The following is a 17,648-nucleotide window of genomic DNA, read 5'->3' as shown; positions in this document are numbered from 1 at the left end:
CATAGTTATTAATGGACCACTTTGCTTATCTCCTGGACTAAAGGAGAGTTAAATTATTTCCTAGTCTGGGAGTCAGAAGTTCTGTCTCCAAGTTCACTTACCAGCTGAGCAATTGGGAGTAGCTCCTAACCTCTTAAAGTACCAGCCTCTGGCTTTTTAAAGAACGGCTATACCAATCGCTGTTTGTCTATGCCACAGGGTCTTTTAGGGGATACTATTATCCAAGCAAAATTGAACCTTTAAATAGGGTACATGGAACTGCTTAGGGTTTGCGGTTTTTTTTTTTAACATCTTAATAAAATAAGGTTCCTATTGTTCACTTTAGATTAATCTCAAAGAAAATCATCCTAAAGATAAAATAGTCATGCTTGCTCTGGCAAGAATAAGATTTGTGTTTCATGTATGCAGATGTTTATCTCATTTTATCATTTGTGTTTCATAGTCATGCACCAGTGGTTAAACATCAAAGGAATAGGAAAAAGAGCATCAGACCTATATGACTTCAATGATTTAAGGCAAACTAGGAATGGGTTCGCACAGCATCTAGTTTCCAGTGCTTAAGGAAATCACCACTGAATTGATGTTAAAGCAATCAGAAGTATTTATGGCTCCTTAGTATTTACTGTCTTTGTTTAAACATGCTGCATTTTGATCAGAAATACTTAAACCAAGACACACTTATCTGTATTTCCTTAGTCATCCTTATGCTGAACATAACAAACTTAATTATAGCCAACAGTGTTGCCATCGGCTATCAGAGAATAAGAGGTAGTTCCCATCATCAAAGAGTTTATGAAACAATTTCTCATCCAAAATCAAGTTTTATTATGTTGATGTAGACCTCACCACCCTAGTAAGAAAGAGAGGTGGAAAACATTTAAAATATTAAAAGATTTAGATTTGCAAATCCCAGCATATTTTAAAATGATCTATGCTGAAGCACTGGGAAAATTTCCATCTCTCGATAAAAGAGGAACATAATAAAATATCCCCATCCCTTTCCCACCTCCTGAATTTGAAGTTATACTGGATACTACTACCTTATAGACAGATTGTCTTCTACTAAGAGCCCTGAGTGATACAAGGGTGTCATGTTGCTCTGCTAAACAGATTCATTCAACAGTGTATTTCTCCCAGTTAAGAATTTGTTTCACTTAGGGGGGTGATGGATATATTCATACTCTTGATCGTGGTGATGGTCTCACAGGTATATACCTATATCAAGATTTATCAAATAAAAAATGTCCAATGCTATCAAATTTTCCAGGTTGCTTGTACCTGCTAAGGCTAGTGAGCTGACCTATCCTCTCTGAACAGCATAACCATTTTAAGGGAGCTGAAATTCAGTTGCAATGCTTTATATTGCAGGTTTCATCTCCAGATTCTTTTCTACTCCTTTCCCAGTGATGGCAAATGCCAACCCTTCCCGATCCTTCATCTTTTGACTGATGCCTGCAGGGCTGGAATACATCCTTTCCTATGAACACCAAGTTTAGGATATGTTTGAATAGCAAATCAATCTGAAATGAAGTTACTGTAAGAAAACCAGGTATGTTTAAGATTCTTTTCAATGTTCTTACTCTTGTAGTTCTTTGACTCTGTATCCACTTTGCACATACAAACACCCTAAGAGACTTGGTACAAATCCTGAAATAAGGTCAGTAGATTAGGTGGCCCAGGGACACAGGTTCTCCTCAGGCAGAAGATAAGCTACTAACCTCAGGGCCAAAAGGGCCATATTTGTGTCCAGAGAAATCAGGTTGTTCGGAATAGAAGGCATAGACTGAAGGCCTACGGGAAAATTGGAAGGTTCAGAATCTCCCCCAAACCACACATGACAAAGAATATCAAATATCCCTACACATTACCAAAAAATCCTCTCAAATCAAGTTAATTAATCGCCCAGCCACTGTTAGTCTTAGCATGAAAAAAGTCTCTTTCTTGTTTTTTTTCTACAGGAAAAAACCACCCACCACCCTCTACACCATCCCCGCTGGGGTAACTGCCTGATTACTACCTTCAGGAATAAAAAGTCATGAGGAAAATCTGAACGCAAACTCTGGTCTTGGATCCTCAAGATAATAGAGCCCAGTGATCATTCACAGGGGCCAAGCAATCTGCAGCCTGAAAGAACAACTCCATTCAAGTGACAAGTCAGTCTTCTGGACTGAGAGCTTGGGATTAGCAGATGCAAACTATTATATATTGAATGGATAAACAATAAGGTCCTACTGTATAGCACAGGGAACTATATTCCACATCCTGTGATAAACCATAATGGAAAAGAATATGAAAAAGAATGTATATATATGCATAACTGAATCACTTTGCTGTACAGTAGAAACTAACACAACATCGTAAATCAACTGTACTCCAATAAAATAAAATCTATTTTAAAAGTCAGTCTTCATGCTTCCCCAGTCCTTGGGATGCTGCTGGTTTATTTATCAAAGCCGGGAACTCCCTCGAGCTCTACTGTGGTGACCAGGATTAATAGCTGGAGTAATTCATGTAATTAAATGGTCCTCAATAACCTACGTCCATTGTAACCTAAGTCCTTCTTAGGGAAGCCACGTTTCAGGCTCAGAACCACAAAACTTGTAATAATACCAAACCATGGCTGTGCTTCTATTGCATAGTCCATCTGGTTATTCACCCAATTCCAACCTAAAATGGAAATGTACTAAAGAAAGAAGAGGGAGAGCCAGGTGGGATGGGGGGAAGCAAATACCTTTCGTCGTCCGGCAGGGTGAGCCACTGCAGGATGGTTAATATCCTCCGCTCATGAGGGATCATCCTGTAGGGTAGCAACCGGCAAAGCATCAGGTTAGGTTGCATTTCTACCATCTCCAGCCTGATGAGCTCTTGCTCCTGCACCCAGGCTAAGGGCTCTCTATTTACCACCATCTGTTTTCACTTTGTCGTAGTAAAAGATCCCCTTTCCAATTAGTGTTTAAACGTCCATTTCTAGTTGCAACATGTCATGCTGCTCAGCCTCTGCTACAGAAGACAACACTGGAAACTCCGATTCACAGTCAAATGAAGAATCTGCCATGCTTATCAGAGGCTCAGCTACAGGCAGAAAGGACCCCAGACTCAGAATCATTGCTATTTAGTGGGTAAAGCCATTAGTTGTAGCCACCGAGGGGCCAGGACTTATATCCCCCATCTGCCTCTTGCTGGTGTGACCTCTCTTGACCTCTATGCCTCTCGACCGCTCTCAGCTTCAGTTTGCTCATCAGTAAAATAAAGATGATGGCAAAGCACACTGAACAGCTTGGTTGTAAGGAGCAAATGAGACAAGAAAGGCAAAAGGCATGTACAGTGCCTAGCACATAGTGAGTGCTAAAAATAATCCCTATTTTCATTAATGATCATGATTAGTTATCATTCTATCGCTAAGTAGCTATATGACTTAAGAAACATTATTTAATCTGAAACTTTAAGTTCCTCGTGTATAAAATCAGGGTTTAGGAAAGGTATTCTTGAAATTCTCTTCTAGCTCTATAAAAATCTATCAAGAATAGGCACATATAATTATGAGACTGACAAAAAGGGTATAATCTTCATCCACAATGACTTTTGTGTTTAAGTCTCATTCCTCTGTTGAAATATAATTACCCTCAATCTGGCACTCATTTCAAGAGCTCTCGGCTAACATGATAGCTTTGTATCATGGGCTGAGTTACATTAAGATGTTCACAAGCTGAGTGATGTCTTTATTTGTGGGGAAATTTGCTTATTTTTTCCTAACAAGGAACACAACATACTTTCCTGCTTCCCCATCCAAGACCAGGCATTAGAGCATGTTTATGATGAATTTAAACCGAAGCCTAAGTTTAATGGTAGATAGTAAAAATTACTGTGGCCAAGAGTGAACCCTAATATAAACTACGGTCTCTGGGTGATAATGATGTGTCAATGGAGGGTCATCATTTGTAACAAAGGTACCACTCTGGTGAGGGGTGTTGATACTGGGAGAGGCTGTGCGTGTGTGGGTGCAGGGGGTAGATGGGAAATCTCTGTATCCACTGCTCAATTTTGCTGTGAACCTAAAACTGCTCTAAAAAAATAAACTATTAAAAATGTATTGTGGGATGTTGGGTGAGCCATTTCAGCTTTTACTTTTGGTAGACATGAGCATGAGAGAGCTAGGAGGAAAGACAAACCTTCAGAGCCATGGTAGATGGCTAGAGTTGGCAGGGACCCTAATCAAGCAGCCTCCCCCTATTTCCAATCGGTAGGGGATTTGTCATTCTTCTCTCTGGCCCCTTCTCTGTCTAGAACTATCCTACCAGCCCAAAAAAAGTCATGTTTACCATAAAACAAGGTCTCATTTAAACAAATTCCAATGCTATTGAATAAATGCGATCCTGTTTATTATATCCTATAATTGAATTTGAAGTAGGCATAGCAAAGCCAGGTTAATCGCTGAAGGTATTTAATTCTTCAGCCTTAGAAATCCCCTGTATCTGAACAAAATAATTACATATTTTGAATTCTTTCCTAACTTAAAAAAAAGTGAATGTTGCAGGCTTTTTCATTTTACCTTACTTCACTACCTACCTACAAGCTGCTTTATTTTATGTAATTGGTGTTAAGTCACAAAAATGGATTCTGATGGACTCACTTGATGCTAATGGAAAAAATACAAATTAATAGAATTTGTTTCAAGCTCCAAATGTTCACCCTTTAATGCCTTCTTTGGATGGGGTACTTGACAAGCAGGGAACAGGGGAAAAAAGCGTCAGCTCTGAGGCCAGAATGCCTGGGTTTGTGTTGGATGAGACTTTGACAAGTGACTTAACCTTTTAGTGCCTCTATAAAATGAGGAGAATAATAGTCCCTATCTTATAAGGTTGTTGTATGGATTAAAAGAGTTAATACTTAGAATAGTGCCTGGCACATTGAAAAATGTTAGCTTTATGGGAGTTCCCTGGTGGCCTAGTGGTTAGGATTCCGGGCTTTCACTGCTGTGGCCAGGGTTCAATCCCTGGTAAGGGAACTGCGATTCTGCAAGCCACGTGGCATCCCCACCCCCCAAAAAAGTTAGCTTTTATCATTATGTACTGTATGCACAGGCCCACAGATATGGTACACTCATTCACGAAATATTTGTTAAAAGCGTATGACGTTCAAGTCATTTCTGTGAATATAAAAAAAGCTACAAGATACTCCTACCAAAAAAAAAAATCTATTACGGGGAAGTCACCATTCTCTGCTTGGAACGAGAAGCAGGTGATTGCCGTTTTCTGGGCAGGGGCTGAATACGTGTGTGTGGTAAGAGCATGAGTACGTTGGAGGTCTGAGTATCCACTGTAACTGTGGCCTTGGGTACATTTTACCTCTCTAAGCCTTGGCACTCTGATCTCAAACATGAGGAGTCAGACACAGTGGTCTCTAAGTTTCCTAGTCGTTTTAGATTATCCTTATGAAATAACCTCAGAGACCAAAAAAGACATGGCCCTTAGCCATTAATGTTTAAAATTTGAAGCAGACACGGCACAAACAGATCTGACAAAGGAAGAGTGTATTCCAAACAGAGAGGGAAATGGGATTCATGCTGTTGCCTTTACCATCATTGATTGATATAGAATTTCTCAGGACACCAAGTACATTAGACATGTTTAGAAAAAGAAAAGGAAGTAGGAAAAATGGAAAATAACCTAGATGAGTTATTTAGTGCTAAAGGGGAACAAATTACCTTAGGTCATATATAGCCATTGTCTGGTCATTGTTGAAAGAGGTAATGTGAATAAGAAAACAGATACCATTTATTGGCTGTTCTCTATGTACTAAGTACCCTACTAAGCACTTTAAATAAGTTAACTCATTCTATCTTCACGATGCCCTATGATGAAGATGCCCTATGATGAAGACTATCATTCCTATTTGAAGATGAGGACATTGATTTATCGAGAGATTAAATCACCTGTCCGAGGTCAGCAATCTATTACGTGACAGAGCTGGGATTGGAATCAATCTAGACACGCATACATAAAGGGAATTACTGCCTTTGAACATGAATTGACATAAAAGAATGTAATGGAGACTCAGCTGAGGATGATTTTGAAAGGAAATGCTATCCCTTGAAAAGCTAGACTAATTCTAGGTTGCAATATGGAACCAGGTTAAAAAGATGACCTTTAAATCTAAGTCTATGGTTGAATCTGGTTTTAAATTTTAAAATTTTCAGAATCTATGACGTGTAGATTTCCTTGACCTATATTCCATTAAATACCTGGAAGTATGACAATTTTTTTTAAGTTCTAAAGAGATTTTTAAAAAAGAAAGAAAGAAAATGAATCCAAGTCACTTCCAGGATATAGAGATAAAAGAATAGTCTGAGAAGCAAAGCAAACTACAGACATCTTTGGAGCAAAAAAGCTACCTTCTTATAAGATTTGAAATGGGTGGAAAAAATTGCCATTCAAAACCGGAACACTAAGCTTTTTCAATGAAGCTCTGCAGCAGTTTCAGGGGGTAAGGGTGGGGACTAAGTATTAATTATGCTGTTGGCACCTCCCCGTTCTGCCAGCCAAATATGTTGTGGAGCAGAAGAAATCACTTCTATAAGTATCAATGGCAACCAAGGGTTAAAAAATGTAATGCATAAGATTAAATTGGTAAATCTACATGTCATTTCTAACATATACTTATTTCTCAACAGAGAAAATCTCTTTTTAAAAAGGGGGGGAGACTTTTAAGGGACACTCTGTGTGAGCTTCAAATCACCAAACCCAATTTCAATTTAGCCCTTCAAATCTGAAAAAGCTACCTTTATTCCTGAATTTGGAGAATATAGATGGTACCATTCTGCATTAATTTGAACCTGTGATTGCTCTCAGCGCACTACTATTACAGAATAGTCAGATTTTTGTTACGGCATAAGAGGCAAATATGGAAACAGCTTTAGGTGGTTAAAAAAAAAAAAAAAGATGGAAAGAACATCTCAGTGGGAACAAAATCCCCATGAAAGTTGAAACAGATTCCTTTTCTTACTAAGGAGCCTCAAAAATAATCAACATGTTGACACTTGTATTAGGTAAGTTTCATCTTAAGGCTATTTTATGAACATTAACTACTAATCCCCCCATCACCTCTGCGGGGAAGAGAAGTAGTTCCTTTTTTCTTATTAGGGAAATCCTGGAGCTCAGTGGGAAAATGGGGTGGAAACAAAGACTTCCTCTTGTCTCCTGTCTGGAGTTTCCAGTCTCTAGACCACTACATCAGCTGTCTGAGACCATATTCGATTTTTAAAGTTGTGAACCAAAATAAATATAGAATGTTGTAATATATTTATAGAAAATGATCATTCAAATCACAGCAATAAATAGCCTGAGAAATATATATTCCCTAGGTGCCAAGTTACCAAAAACCTATAAACAGGGACAGAAAAATGTAAAGGGTGACTAGATGTAGGAGAGAAAATCTTCCTTACATTCTATTAAGAAAAGATGGGGGAAAAGAGAGAGAGAAGAGGAAAAGAGAATGGAGATGGAAAAAGACAGAGAGGATCTCTTAAAAAAAAAATGGAGGGTTATTTTGAATCCAAAAATATTCATACGTTGGAGTATGGTAACATTTAACTGAAGTGAAATCAAATTAAATTAATGTTTCTTAAATTGAATCATAATTGTAATTTTACATTGACAAAATAGAGGTAACTTACACAGACCAGAAGAATGTCCCAGCTTTCACCCCTTGCTTGGTGGCTGTAATCCATAGCTAATGAGGAAAATATAAGAGGCTTAGAACATATTCTGGGTTTGGGTCAAAGAAGAAAAAGGTTTTAAAATATATTAGCTCAGATATGTTATACTCTACCATACCCCACCATAAATTTCCCAATATTTGCAACCTTTTTTTTTTTTCACATCTGGAAGTCAGAATTATTCTTTCCATAAATGTTATTCAATACATTCTCTGCAAAAGCTTTCAAGCTCTGCTATGATTATAGTGGCTTTTTTAAAAAAAACTTTTATTTCATCTCAAGAGTCTCTTCTGTACCTGTCTTTTCTGATCATTGTTTTGAACATTTCACTTACATGGCAGAATTCTGCTCATCAAAGGACCCCGAGTGACCATATGTTTCCTTGACTGTTGAAAGCCTACAGAGGAAAACCCCAATTTGGCACACAGATGCCAGGATCTCAGAACCTAGCTTTGTCTCGTTTTGTTTTAAATGAGGTTAGTGAAATGGGGAAAAGGGGCTATTTTTTATTCTGGTTTTCTCCTTGTACCTTTTACTTAGCCTTTGAGTAAGTGGAATTTTAGGAGTAAACTCCTGGGATAAGTTAGGTGAACCAGGCATGTCATTAAGGCTTTTAAAATATTCTTTCCAGGGACTTCCCTGGCGGTCCAGTGGTTAAGACTCTGCGTTTCCACTGCAAGGGGCGTGGGTTCGATCCCTGGTTGGGGAACTAAGATCCCCCATGCCCCGTGGAGTGGCCAATATATGTATATTCTTCCCAGCTCATGCTGTTGGGAGGTAGAAGATACGGCAGTTAAGAACCTGAGCCCAGCGACCAGCTAGCTGCATTTTAAGCCTTGCCTCTGTCACTTACCAGCCGTGTGATCCTTCAGTTAGTTATTTAAGGTCTCTACATTCCTTTAAAATATAGATAATATTACCTAGCGCATAGGATTATTCTGAGCTTTAATGAGTTAATACATGTAAAGTCCTTAAAAACAGTGTTTTAGCATTTGGTAAACACTAGATCAATTTTCATCTTAATTATTATGCATTAATGGAAATAAATATAATCCAGTTATTTTCAGGACACTAAAAACAACTTAGAATGGCCAGTGTCCCATTGAATAGAAGTCTGTGAGAAGAAACCCCTTAGCTTTAGGAGGCAAACAGGAAAAAGAAGTGTAGCTTGGTTTTTTATAAGACCGAAACAAAAATGGTCTACGAGTTGCAACCAACCTCCTTTCTGGTTTCTTTGTCTCCAGAATTTGATAGTGTTTTACTTACTCCAGTTAAAATCTTTGTTTTTTGAGGAAAGGGGTAATTTGGAGGTGTGGGGCATTCAGGAGCTTGGCCATGGCCTCAGAAATGTCTGGAACGCCTGGCCTGGGAGAATTCTGTAAGGATTCCCAGGCCCCTGGGGAGGACTGGAAACTCCCAGCTCCAAAATCACAGCTGCTGCAGCTGGCAAGTGAGGGATGGGGCAGGAGAGCATACAGCACCCTCCCAGATTCCTGGACGTCTGAGCTGCCAGCGGATGTCATTAGCATGGGAAAGGTGGAGTCCTCGTCCCATTGGGATGGACCAGAGACAGAGAGGTCAGGGTCTCAGATTGCTCTGAGCATCCTACTGGGGTTTAGTCCAAAGTATCCTTCTGCTTTACAGATGAACTCTGGCATTTCTGGGTATCCTCACACCAAGGAGGACTCAGATGGGTCCCGGAGTTTCATTCATTCTTGTGTCAGCGCCTCCTCTAGCAAGAAGGTGAACTCAAACTGAGTCCTGGACACCCTGCACGTGCCTCAAAATCACCTCAGATCCCAGAGAGATCAGTTTCTTATATTAAGTGATCTATTTGCATACTTATTTTAGTTTCAGAGACACAACCTTGGTGCATGCATAGCCAAACAACTTCCTAGAAAATGTGGTGCCTTGACATTTCCAAGGAAGCTGTATTAGGCAATATTTGGCAGATATGAAATGTAAAATCAATCTGCGGTTTTCTAATGGAAATTTTTTAAATACAGTTTTGTCAAATGATGACCCTACATTTTCAAAAGTTATATTGTGGAATACACGCTGATGTTGGCATTATCAGAGCAACAGGAAGCCCTATAAGTAACTTTTAGCTTACTAACCCTCAGGGGGAAAGATCACCAAAGGAGTCTTTGCAATAGTATAAGGAAAGAGCACTAGGAGAGACGACAGATGTGAGGGTGCTAAAATTATCCCAGTGGCAAAATCAGAATCATTGGTTCTTTGTACTTGTCTGTACTTCCCAAAAATTTTGTAATGACAATTAACATCTTGGTAATCAGAAAAAAAAAAAAAATTAACCAGTTGTAAAAAGCAATGTGAACTATGAAGACAAACTAAAGGTAAAAATTTTTTATTTCTTTCTTATTTCTTCCAAAAAAGAAGCAAACAATTTCTCCCTGATTCTTGGTACAAGTCGTGTTGGCCACATTTTCTAAAAGAAAATTGGGAGCATGGTCAGAAAAGTGCAAAGAATGAACAAATAAGAGAGAATACTTGGAATTAAAAAAATTTTTAAATCTCAAAGGAAAGGACCCTAGCAGTAATGAAGCTGGTCGGTCAAAGGTTTGGCAAATGGTATGAGACTGAAGCATGAAGAAAATTTCTTAAGTTAAATCAGATCATGAGCAGCTATAAAAGTTCCTTTGCAAGTTATACATATATATTATATTTCAGAACTCTAAAGTTAAATCTAGTAATTACAGAGAAAAAAATGCAGTAAAATGCTGGTCCAAAGGAAGATAAATGAAAAGGAGCCTCTTGGTCTATAAAGTGGAGGAGGGGCAGGGGAGGGAGAATCGTAAAACAGAAATCATAAAACTAGTTTCTTGTTAATTCAGAGAAATAGGAATTATAATTTCCCATTTCCCATTCTGAATTTGAATGTAATCTATATTTCCTCAGAGATGGGCCAAACAACACAGCTAAAAAAAATTAGCTAAGAAGACACTGAGTCTGGCCTTCCCACCTTTAATCCCAGTATCTCTTCCATTGCTTTCCTTTATCTAGAGGCAGAGTTTTCAACATTTGTGTCCTAGATGCTACATTTTGAAAAGGGGACAAATGGAAATAATATTGTACCTTCTTGATATGTTATCAGGAATAAAGAAAAGAAGAGAAAACTCCCACTGGGACCAGGAGCATTTAAATGCGAAATTCAACACTTTCTCAAATTCAGGAGAATATGCAGCTGTGGGAGAAGGGGAGATGTTTTAAAAAGGAAAACAAGCAAAAAAATTTATGAAAACCATGAACTACTATTGTAGTCTTCCTAGCAGTTCTTTGCAGGGAAATTATTCCTTTGCATTCTAAAGCACAGAGGTAGAAGAAATAGAATTCTGGGAGACCAGAGGAGTGGGCGGGGCCCTAGTATCAGCAGGAGTAAATCAATCACTGAGATTCAAGAGTAGGAACAAACTAAAGCTGTGAGGGTTCGGGGATGCAGCAGAATAGATCGTGGACTAGTGTGGCTCTTTCCAGGTGATTAGGGCCAGAAGAAGGTGAATGATGAAATACAGGAAGAAGTACAGGCAAACATGCCTCAGATGGGGCTGTAGAACAGTTCAATCCAAAACATAATAAATGGACACCTAAATGTGTTAGGTCGTGGGTTAGGTCCTGAGAATAAGGAGATAAATAAATCAAGTCTCTACCCTCATGGGGCTCATAGACTAAAGCAGATTATGTGAATAATTTCAAATGATATGGTCACAATTATGATAGAAATAACAAGAAAACCCAAAAGAGGGTCCCTGAGCTTAGCGAGGGCTGAGGGAGCTTAGTGAAATCTACTTAGAAAAGGATGCTTAAAGTGAAATTTGAAAGAGAAATGAGCCTGGCAGCAAAGGGACCAGGAGAGTAGAGTCTATCCTAAGTACATTATGATACAGTAAAATGAGAAAAATATAGATTTATCGCAGTATATGGAAAAGAAACAGAATAAAGAAAAGGTAAAATTTTCCTGGAAAAAAAGAAAAAGAAAGTCACCTGTTAGACAAAGTGGTAAGCAAAGACTAACATTTTCCATCAAGCCAATCCCTTTGGCCTGGAAGTCCACTCCTACTCTAATGTCATTCTTCTTCTCTTTGCTCTCTCTTTCTTGAACCTGCCATCTTTCTTGTGTTCTTACACTACAGTAGTTCACAAGGATGGTCTCAGGACCAATTCACTGCATCACCAATACTGACCGAAAACCACCATAGACCCAGCAACTTGAGAAGTAATAGGAATGCAACAAACTAGTAAATAAAACAAAAAAGAAGCTGACTCACAGATATAAAGAACAAACTAGTGGTTACCAGTGAGGAGAGAGAAGGGGGAGGGGGCGATAGGTAGGGGGAAAAAGGGGGGTTATTATGGGATTATCTGATATCATGTGTGTGAAACTTCTGAAAATTGTAAAGCACTATAGAGTTTAAAGAATATTTTATTCAATTAAAATTTTTTTTTTAACTTTTAAAAAGAATCCTCCTTCCTCCAGAAACTGTGGCTTCAGAGGACTTGCACCATGGAAGGGTGCTGGACTCATCTCTCAGCTCACCACACGTAGTGGGCCCTGTGGAGTCTCATTCACTCTCCACCTCTCTGAGTCCAGCTTTGAACGGAACAGGCAATTTCCCCACTGAGTTATCTTAGTATTAGAAATTGCAGGATTAGAATGGAGAGATTTTTCAAAGAAACAAACACACTTATGGCACTCTGTTAAGAGTATGGAACATACTTTTGTAATGAGAAAAAAGTAAATAGTTTCAAAACAACAACATAAAAAGGAATCCTCTTATAATATGTAGGAGAAATGTAGGGTCGTACAGTGAATGACAACTTTTAATAGTGCATTCTGAAGATTAACAAATTAAAAGCAGACTCAAGTTTGCTAAAGTGGCTATATCAGGGTTTTAAAAATAAAATTAAATTATAGAAATTATTTTTGGAAGTCGAATGGTGCGATTCAAATTGAATGGACACTACAAATGCCTCATGTCATATATAAAATTTCAAACTAGAATAAGAGTGGTTCTTATTCACCATTTAATCTGACTCATATATTATTTAGCCAAATGTCTTTCATGGTTTAATCACTCAGTAAAAAATAAGTTGAGTTTGGCTTAATTACCTGTTAAGATTTTTATAAATATTTTCTCTACTCCAATTATTTTTTCACTGTAAAATATACAAGCCTCTGAGAGGATGGTATAAATGCTTAAGGAGTATTTATTAAGGCTCATCTTTTCTTATAGCACTTATAATTTCTTATACTCATGCTGTAGTTTCTTATAGTTCCTGCCCATATATTCTTCCTGTGTGCCAAGTTTCTATAAAACATGTTTTTAAATGATATCTACTGTGCTCCTTGGATTTCTTATGGTGGCATCTTGTTCAAGAAGATAGAAACACAAATCAGTTTCACTGCAAATCTCCGTCAGCACTAGGGAACTACTAAACTTAGTGAAATGTGTCGACTTAGAGAGTTAGTGAGGAAACAGGCAAACAGAGTTAAAACAGACTTCACTTCATTGAGCAGGTTCACAGCTTTCCGTCTGCTCTGTTTCTGCAGAAGTTAATGAATATGTGGACTCATCTTCTGAGTCATGCCAACCCAGAGGAAGCCTAATATCCACACTCAGTGGAAGTTGATCCAATTTGATAAAATTACTATTTATATCCTTTGCGGTTCTTCAAGCAAGTTTGCTTCATGACAAAATTAATATAAAAGACCAACTAGCAACAGCTCTTGACAGAACTCAAATTTCAATTATTTTATTTACACCTAAAATGTTCCTCTATCATAAACTTTGGGAAATCCACACTGTAAACAAATTTCACTTTGCTTACAACGTAGGACATCATAGACTTCTGGGAGTCTAGCCTAAATAAAGACAGCAGAATCAGAACCTCTGCTAGAAAGAAACACTTCTACAGATATACAAGTCTTCCAACTTTTTTTTTAATGAAAAGCCCATATTTAACCATGCATACTGATTATGCAATATGAATATTTTTTATCACAGATGACCTTTTCTCAAAGAGCAATACCATTTTTTTCATACTTTATATTCTCTTTAGCCCATAGACTGAAGCAAACATTTCCAGGAAGGAGATCATTTGGGGATGGTAGGTACGTGGACATTTGCAGACTGCCCACTCTTCATGCCACGGCAGATTGCACAAAAGCCTCCCAGCCCTCCTTCCCGCCAGTGTTCCAGGGAGCCGTGGCCCCCAGTCAGAGTAGACATGAGATGGAACCATTTGCCATCCTTCTTCTACGTGTTTCTGATTGACTGTGTGTACTGGGATGTGTTCCTACGGGGATTCGCATCCTTCTACCCAGGGTCGCACGCACTTAGTTCAATTCTGCACATTAAACAGCTGTGGATTTATGTTGCTGCTTTGCTCACCTCTGACCAAAGCAAGCTGCCTGACCGTACACATACACATAGTCACAGGAAAAATATTGTGCAGAAAGCCACCTACATCCCTTTTTACTTTCTGCCCAGCCATTTGATCTGAAGTAAATAGGATGATTTCTTTCAAAGTATCTATCAATTTGCTGGTCCAGAACCAAGGTGGATTCCACTTATATGTAACTTCCAAGATTTTTTAAAAAATGGATTAAACAGAAGAATTCATAAATTTACTGTGGGTTTCATTGAGATTTTTTTTTCCCAGCAAGTTTCCCTGTTCCTGATCATATGGCGCTTGGGCTAAAATTTTGTGGCAGTCATGTCATTCACTTGTTTTTCGTTGTGCCCACAAATCTAGTAAATCAATAAGATCTGAGTATTCCTTCTTCAAAATATTTCTGGAAGTCACCCCTATGTCACCATTTCTACCACTGTCACCCTAATGAAGATCCTTATCATCGCACACTTTTATAATCATAACCTCACATACACATACACACATGTATAAACATAGACACATAAACATATGTATATCAGTATATATACATTGTATATGCACATATGTATATGCATACATATATAAATATATATACATAATACACATGCACATACATATTATATGCACATATATATACACATATATTATGTACACACATACACACACATATATATACAATATCAAAAGACAGAAACATTACCAAGTATGAGGAAATGAAATGCATCTTTTCAACAGGTAACAAATTTGGGGGTGGGTGAAATGTTTCAAGGCACAGACACACAAAAAAATGCAAAACTCACCGGTTGACCTCCCCACCACCTATGATTAAATTTCTCTCGCCCTCGAAGATGGAAAGTGGCATCAAATACAGGATCATACATTGAATTGCCAACAATTCCATGTGATTCTGGATATAGCCCCTTTGTGGAAAAGCAAATTTATTGTCAAAATAATCCACACATAATAGTTCTATCATAAATTTTCTTATCATAGAAGGTTTTATAACAATATTTAATTTCCAATTTTATATAAGACATATATAACCTTTATACGTGTCTGTCTTAGCAAACAGAAATATTATCTATGGACTAATTATAAGCCATCCGTGAAACTTGACATGATTATAAGAAATTTAATATTGGGATTTTTTTTAACTGTTGCATTTAATAAGATGACAATAATTTTTATTACAATAAATTATCCTTTAGAATGAAATTTACTAATGTGCCTCCAAAGTTTCTAAATACCGTGTTCCTTTTTCCTAGGTTCTATTTCTACTCCAAACCAAAAATAAATAAATAAATAATATTTTTTAAAGAAGAAAGCAAGGTAGAATTGGGAGTGTCTGAAAATTTAAACATAGCAGCTCTGAAGTCAACATTTTTCATTTGAAAATTCAGAAAATAAAGAATAGCTCCTGTGGTATTTGAGAGGTTGAATGTATGTATGCAGACAGAACTGCAGCTGAAAAAAAAAAGGTTTTAAAGTTGCAATGAAGTTCAGTCATCCACAAAGTTGTAAAAGGCATTTACTATGAACAACTGATAGAGGTAAGATGAAAAATAGAAAGATTTTCTTTCAACACTAAGGAACATGTTTTTTAAATCTCTCTTTAAGTCATTTCAGGATGAAACCAGCGCTTTGAATCTACACCACTTGAAAAAATACTTACAGTGGCCAGAGTGTATAAGTTAGGGAAAGTTTTGGTCGGGTACACGGGCCTCATGTAGGGAGAGTGAGTGCCACAAGACCCTGGAAACAGAATTCAGGTATTAGAGCAAGAGAACAACCAGGGATCACCTCATGCATGCAAATCCATTCTATAAATGATCACAGACATGTGCTACCTTCACTTTTGAATTTCAAATAGTGAAGTCATGGGTCCATACATCTCATAACCGACAGCTAAGTGGTTACTGGGCAGATCATGGATTACAGATAAGAACACAGTATGAAAATGACTTACTTAGTTTTTCAATGTTAGGCATGACCTTGCTGCCTTTCTTCATGTACGATGCACGGAAACCATCCACAGAGAAGATGATTAATGGAGGGCGAACAAACCTTAAACAGTAACACATTAAGCTTTAGAAAAATTATTGTCACAGGTTTGCTTTATGCCTAGCCATTCTCAATAATTGGAACCGAGGGTTTCCAAGATGAAACTTCAAGGGAGGATATCTGTACAAGCCTGGGCTTCTAGCCACATAACATTTGTGGCAACTTAAGTGCAGAGTTAAATGACCAGGGAAGGGCCTGGACTCCAGATTTCCCCTAATGTACTTTCTCCACTGCTGCCTCTTGCACTGCAAACAAAGTTTTTCACAATGTAAAAAGCTGCTATATTTGCCTGGAATATTGATTCTCCCATTTGCTTCCTGAAAAACTCTTATTCATTCTTTAAAATTCAGCTCAAGATTTCCTCTTTCATAGTATTAGGTGTCATGCTTCTGAATCCCTTTAAGATATTAATTAATACCTCTTTTATCATTCATATATACATTATACTATATTATATTGCTATATTAACATGTTTACCTTCTTCACTCGTTTCAAAGCACAGTTTGTGTCTTATTCATCTTTTTATTTTGTGGACCCATAGTAGGGCTTCAATAAATATTTATCAACTACAAGAAAAAAGGAAGGAAGGAAGGAAGGAAGGAAGGGAGATGAAATTAATAGCAGTAGTATTCCTGTCACTAGAACTAAATACTTACACAAAAATTATTTTAGGTTTAATTACAAAATAATTTCAAAAATAATTAAAATTGTTGAAGATCTAAAAATCAATCAATAAAGAACTAGACTATCCACCTAACTAGGGCAGGACTGATGAAATAGGCCTTTTGTTATATTCTAAAGATACAGTTGTTCGATCAGACTTGAGAACGCTAAACTATGTGCAAAACTGTTTCTAATAGTTTGAAGATAATTCAGCAAGCACGGGCTTGAATTTATTTGAAGCTACATTTATGATGAGGCATTTTTAAAAATATTTATTTATTTATTTGGCTGCGCTGGATCTTCATTGCGGCATGCGGGATCTTTTTAGTTGCGGCATGAGGAATCTTTAGTTGCAGCATGCGGGATCTAGTTCCCTGACCAGGGATCGAACCTGGGCCCCCTGCATTGGGGGCATAGAATCTTAACCACTGGACCACCAGGGAAGTCCCAAATGAGGCACATTTTAAATGACTCATTTGAAATAGAGTCACATATAAAGAACTTAGAACAATACTATATGAGTTCATTATTATCATAACTATTATAATTTAACGCTTCTACCACATAGACTGCTTTCACCTCCAAAATAACTGAACACATTTTAAACATTCAGAAACTATTGCCATCCCATTCTAAAAGTCCAAAGAAGTTCAAGTAGCTCATGAAAGTTAAAAAGGAGACAAAAATAAAAATATTTAAATTCTTGGATTTTGTGTCCCAGGCTGTGCTGCCTAAAACAAAAAGACACTCGATCAAATACATTCATGAAAACACATTTGTAGAACATTTTATTTTC

General features: G+C 37.6%; 1 protein-coding gene and 1 non-coding gene across 9 annotated transcripts in view; both read right to left on the bottom strand.

The window, feature by feature from the left end:
* Positions 1–17,648, bottom strand: part of ENPP2 (ectonucleotide pyrophosphatase/phosphodiesterase 2) — a 105,556-nt gene that overhangs the window by 39,465 nt on the left and 48,443 nt on the right. For all 8 annotated transcript variants that reach the window (XM_036830746.1, XM_036830745.1, XM_036830749.1 and 5 more), the window contains exons 6-11: positions 16,095–16,192; positions 15,801–15,880; positions 14,929–15,048; positions 7,673–7,728; positions 2,732–2,797; positions 1,719–1,791 (exon numbers count right to left, since the gene is read on the bottom strand). In XM_036830746.1, the coding sequence (XP_036686641.1) occupies positions 1,719–1,791; positions 2,732–2,797; positions 7,673–7,728; positions 14,929–15,048; positions 15,801–15,880; positions 16,095–16,192 (493 nt within the window). The remainder of the gene's footprint in view (positions 1–1,718; positions 1,792–2,731; positions 2,798–7,672; positions 7,729–14,928; positions 15,049–15,800; positions 15,881–16,094; positions 16,193–17,648) is intronic.
* TRNAW-CCA lies at positions 17,223–17,295 on the bottom strand. Its single transcript has one exon. It is a non-coding gene; the product is annotated as a tRNA-Trp (tRNA).

Source organism: Balaenoptera musculus, chromosome 17 (assembly GCF_009873245.2).
Source record: "Balaenoptera musculus isolate JJ_BM4_2016_0621 chromosome 17, mBalMus1.pri.v3, whole genome shotgun sequence".
NCBI classification, from domain to species: domain Eukaryota; kingdom Metazoa; phylum Chordata; class Mammalia; order Artiodactyla; family Balaenopteridae; genus Balaenoptera; species Balaenoptera musculus.
Note: the sequence above shows the minus strand (reverse complement) of the source record. Positions and strands in the feature narration are given on the sequence as shown.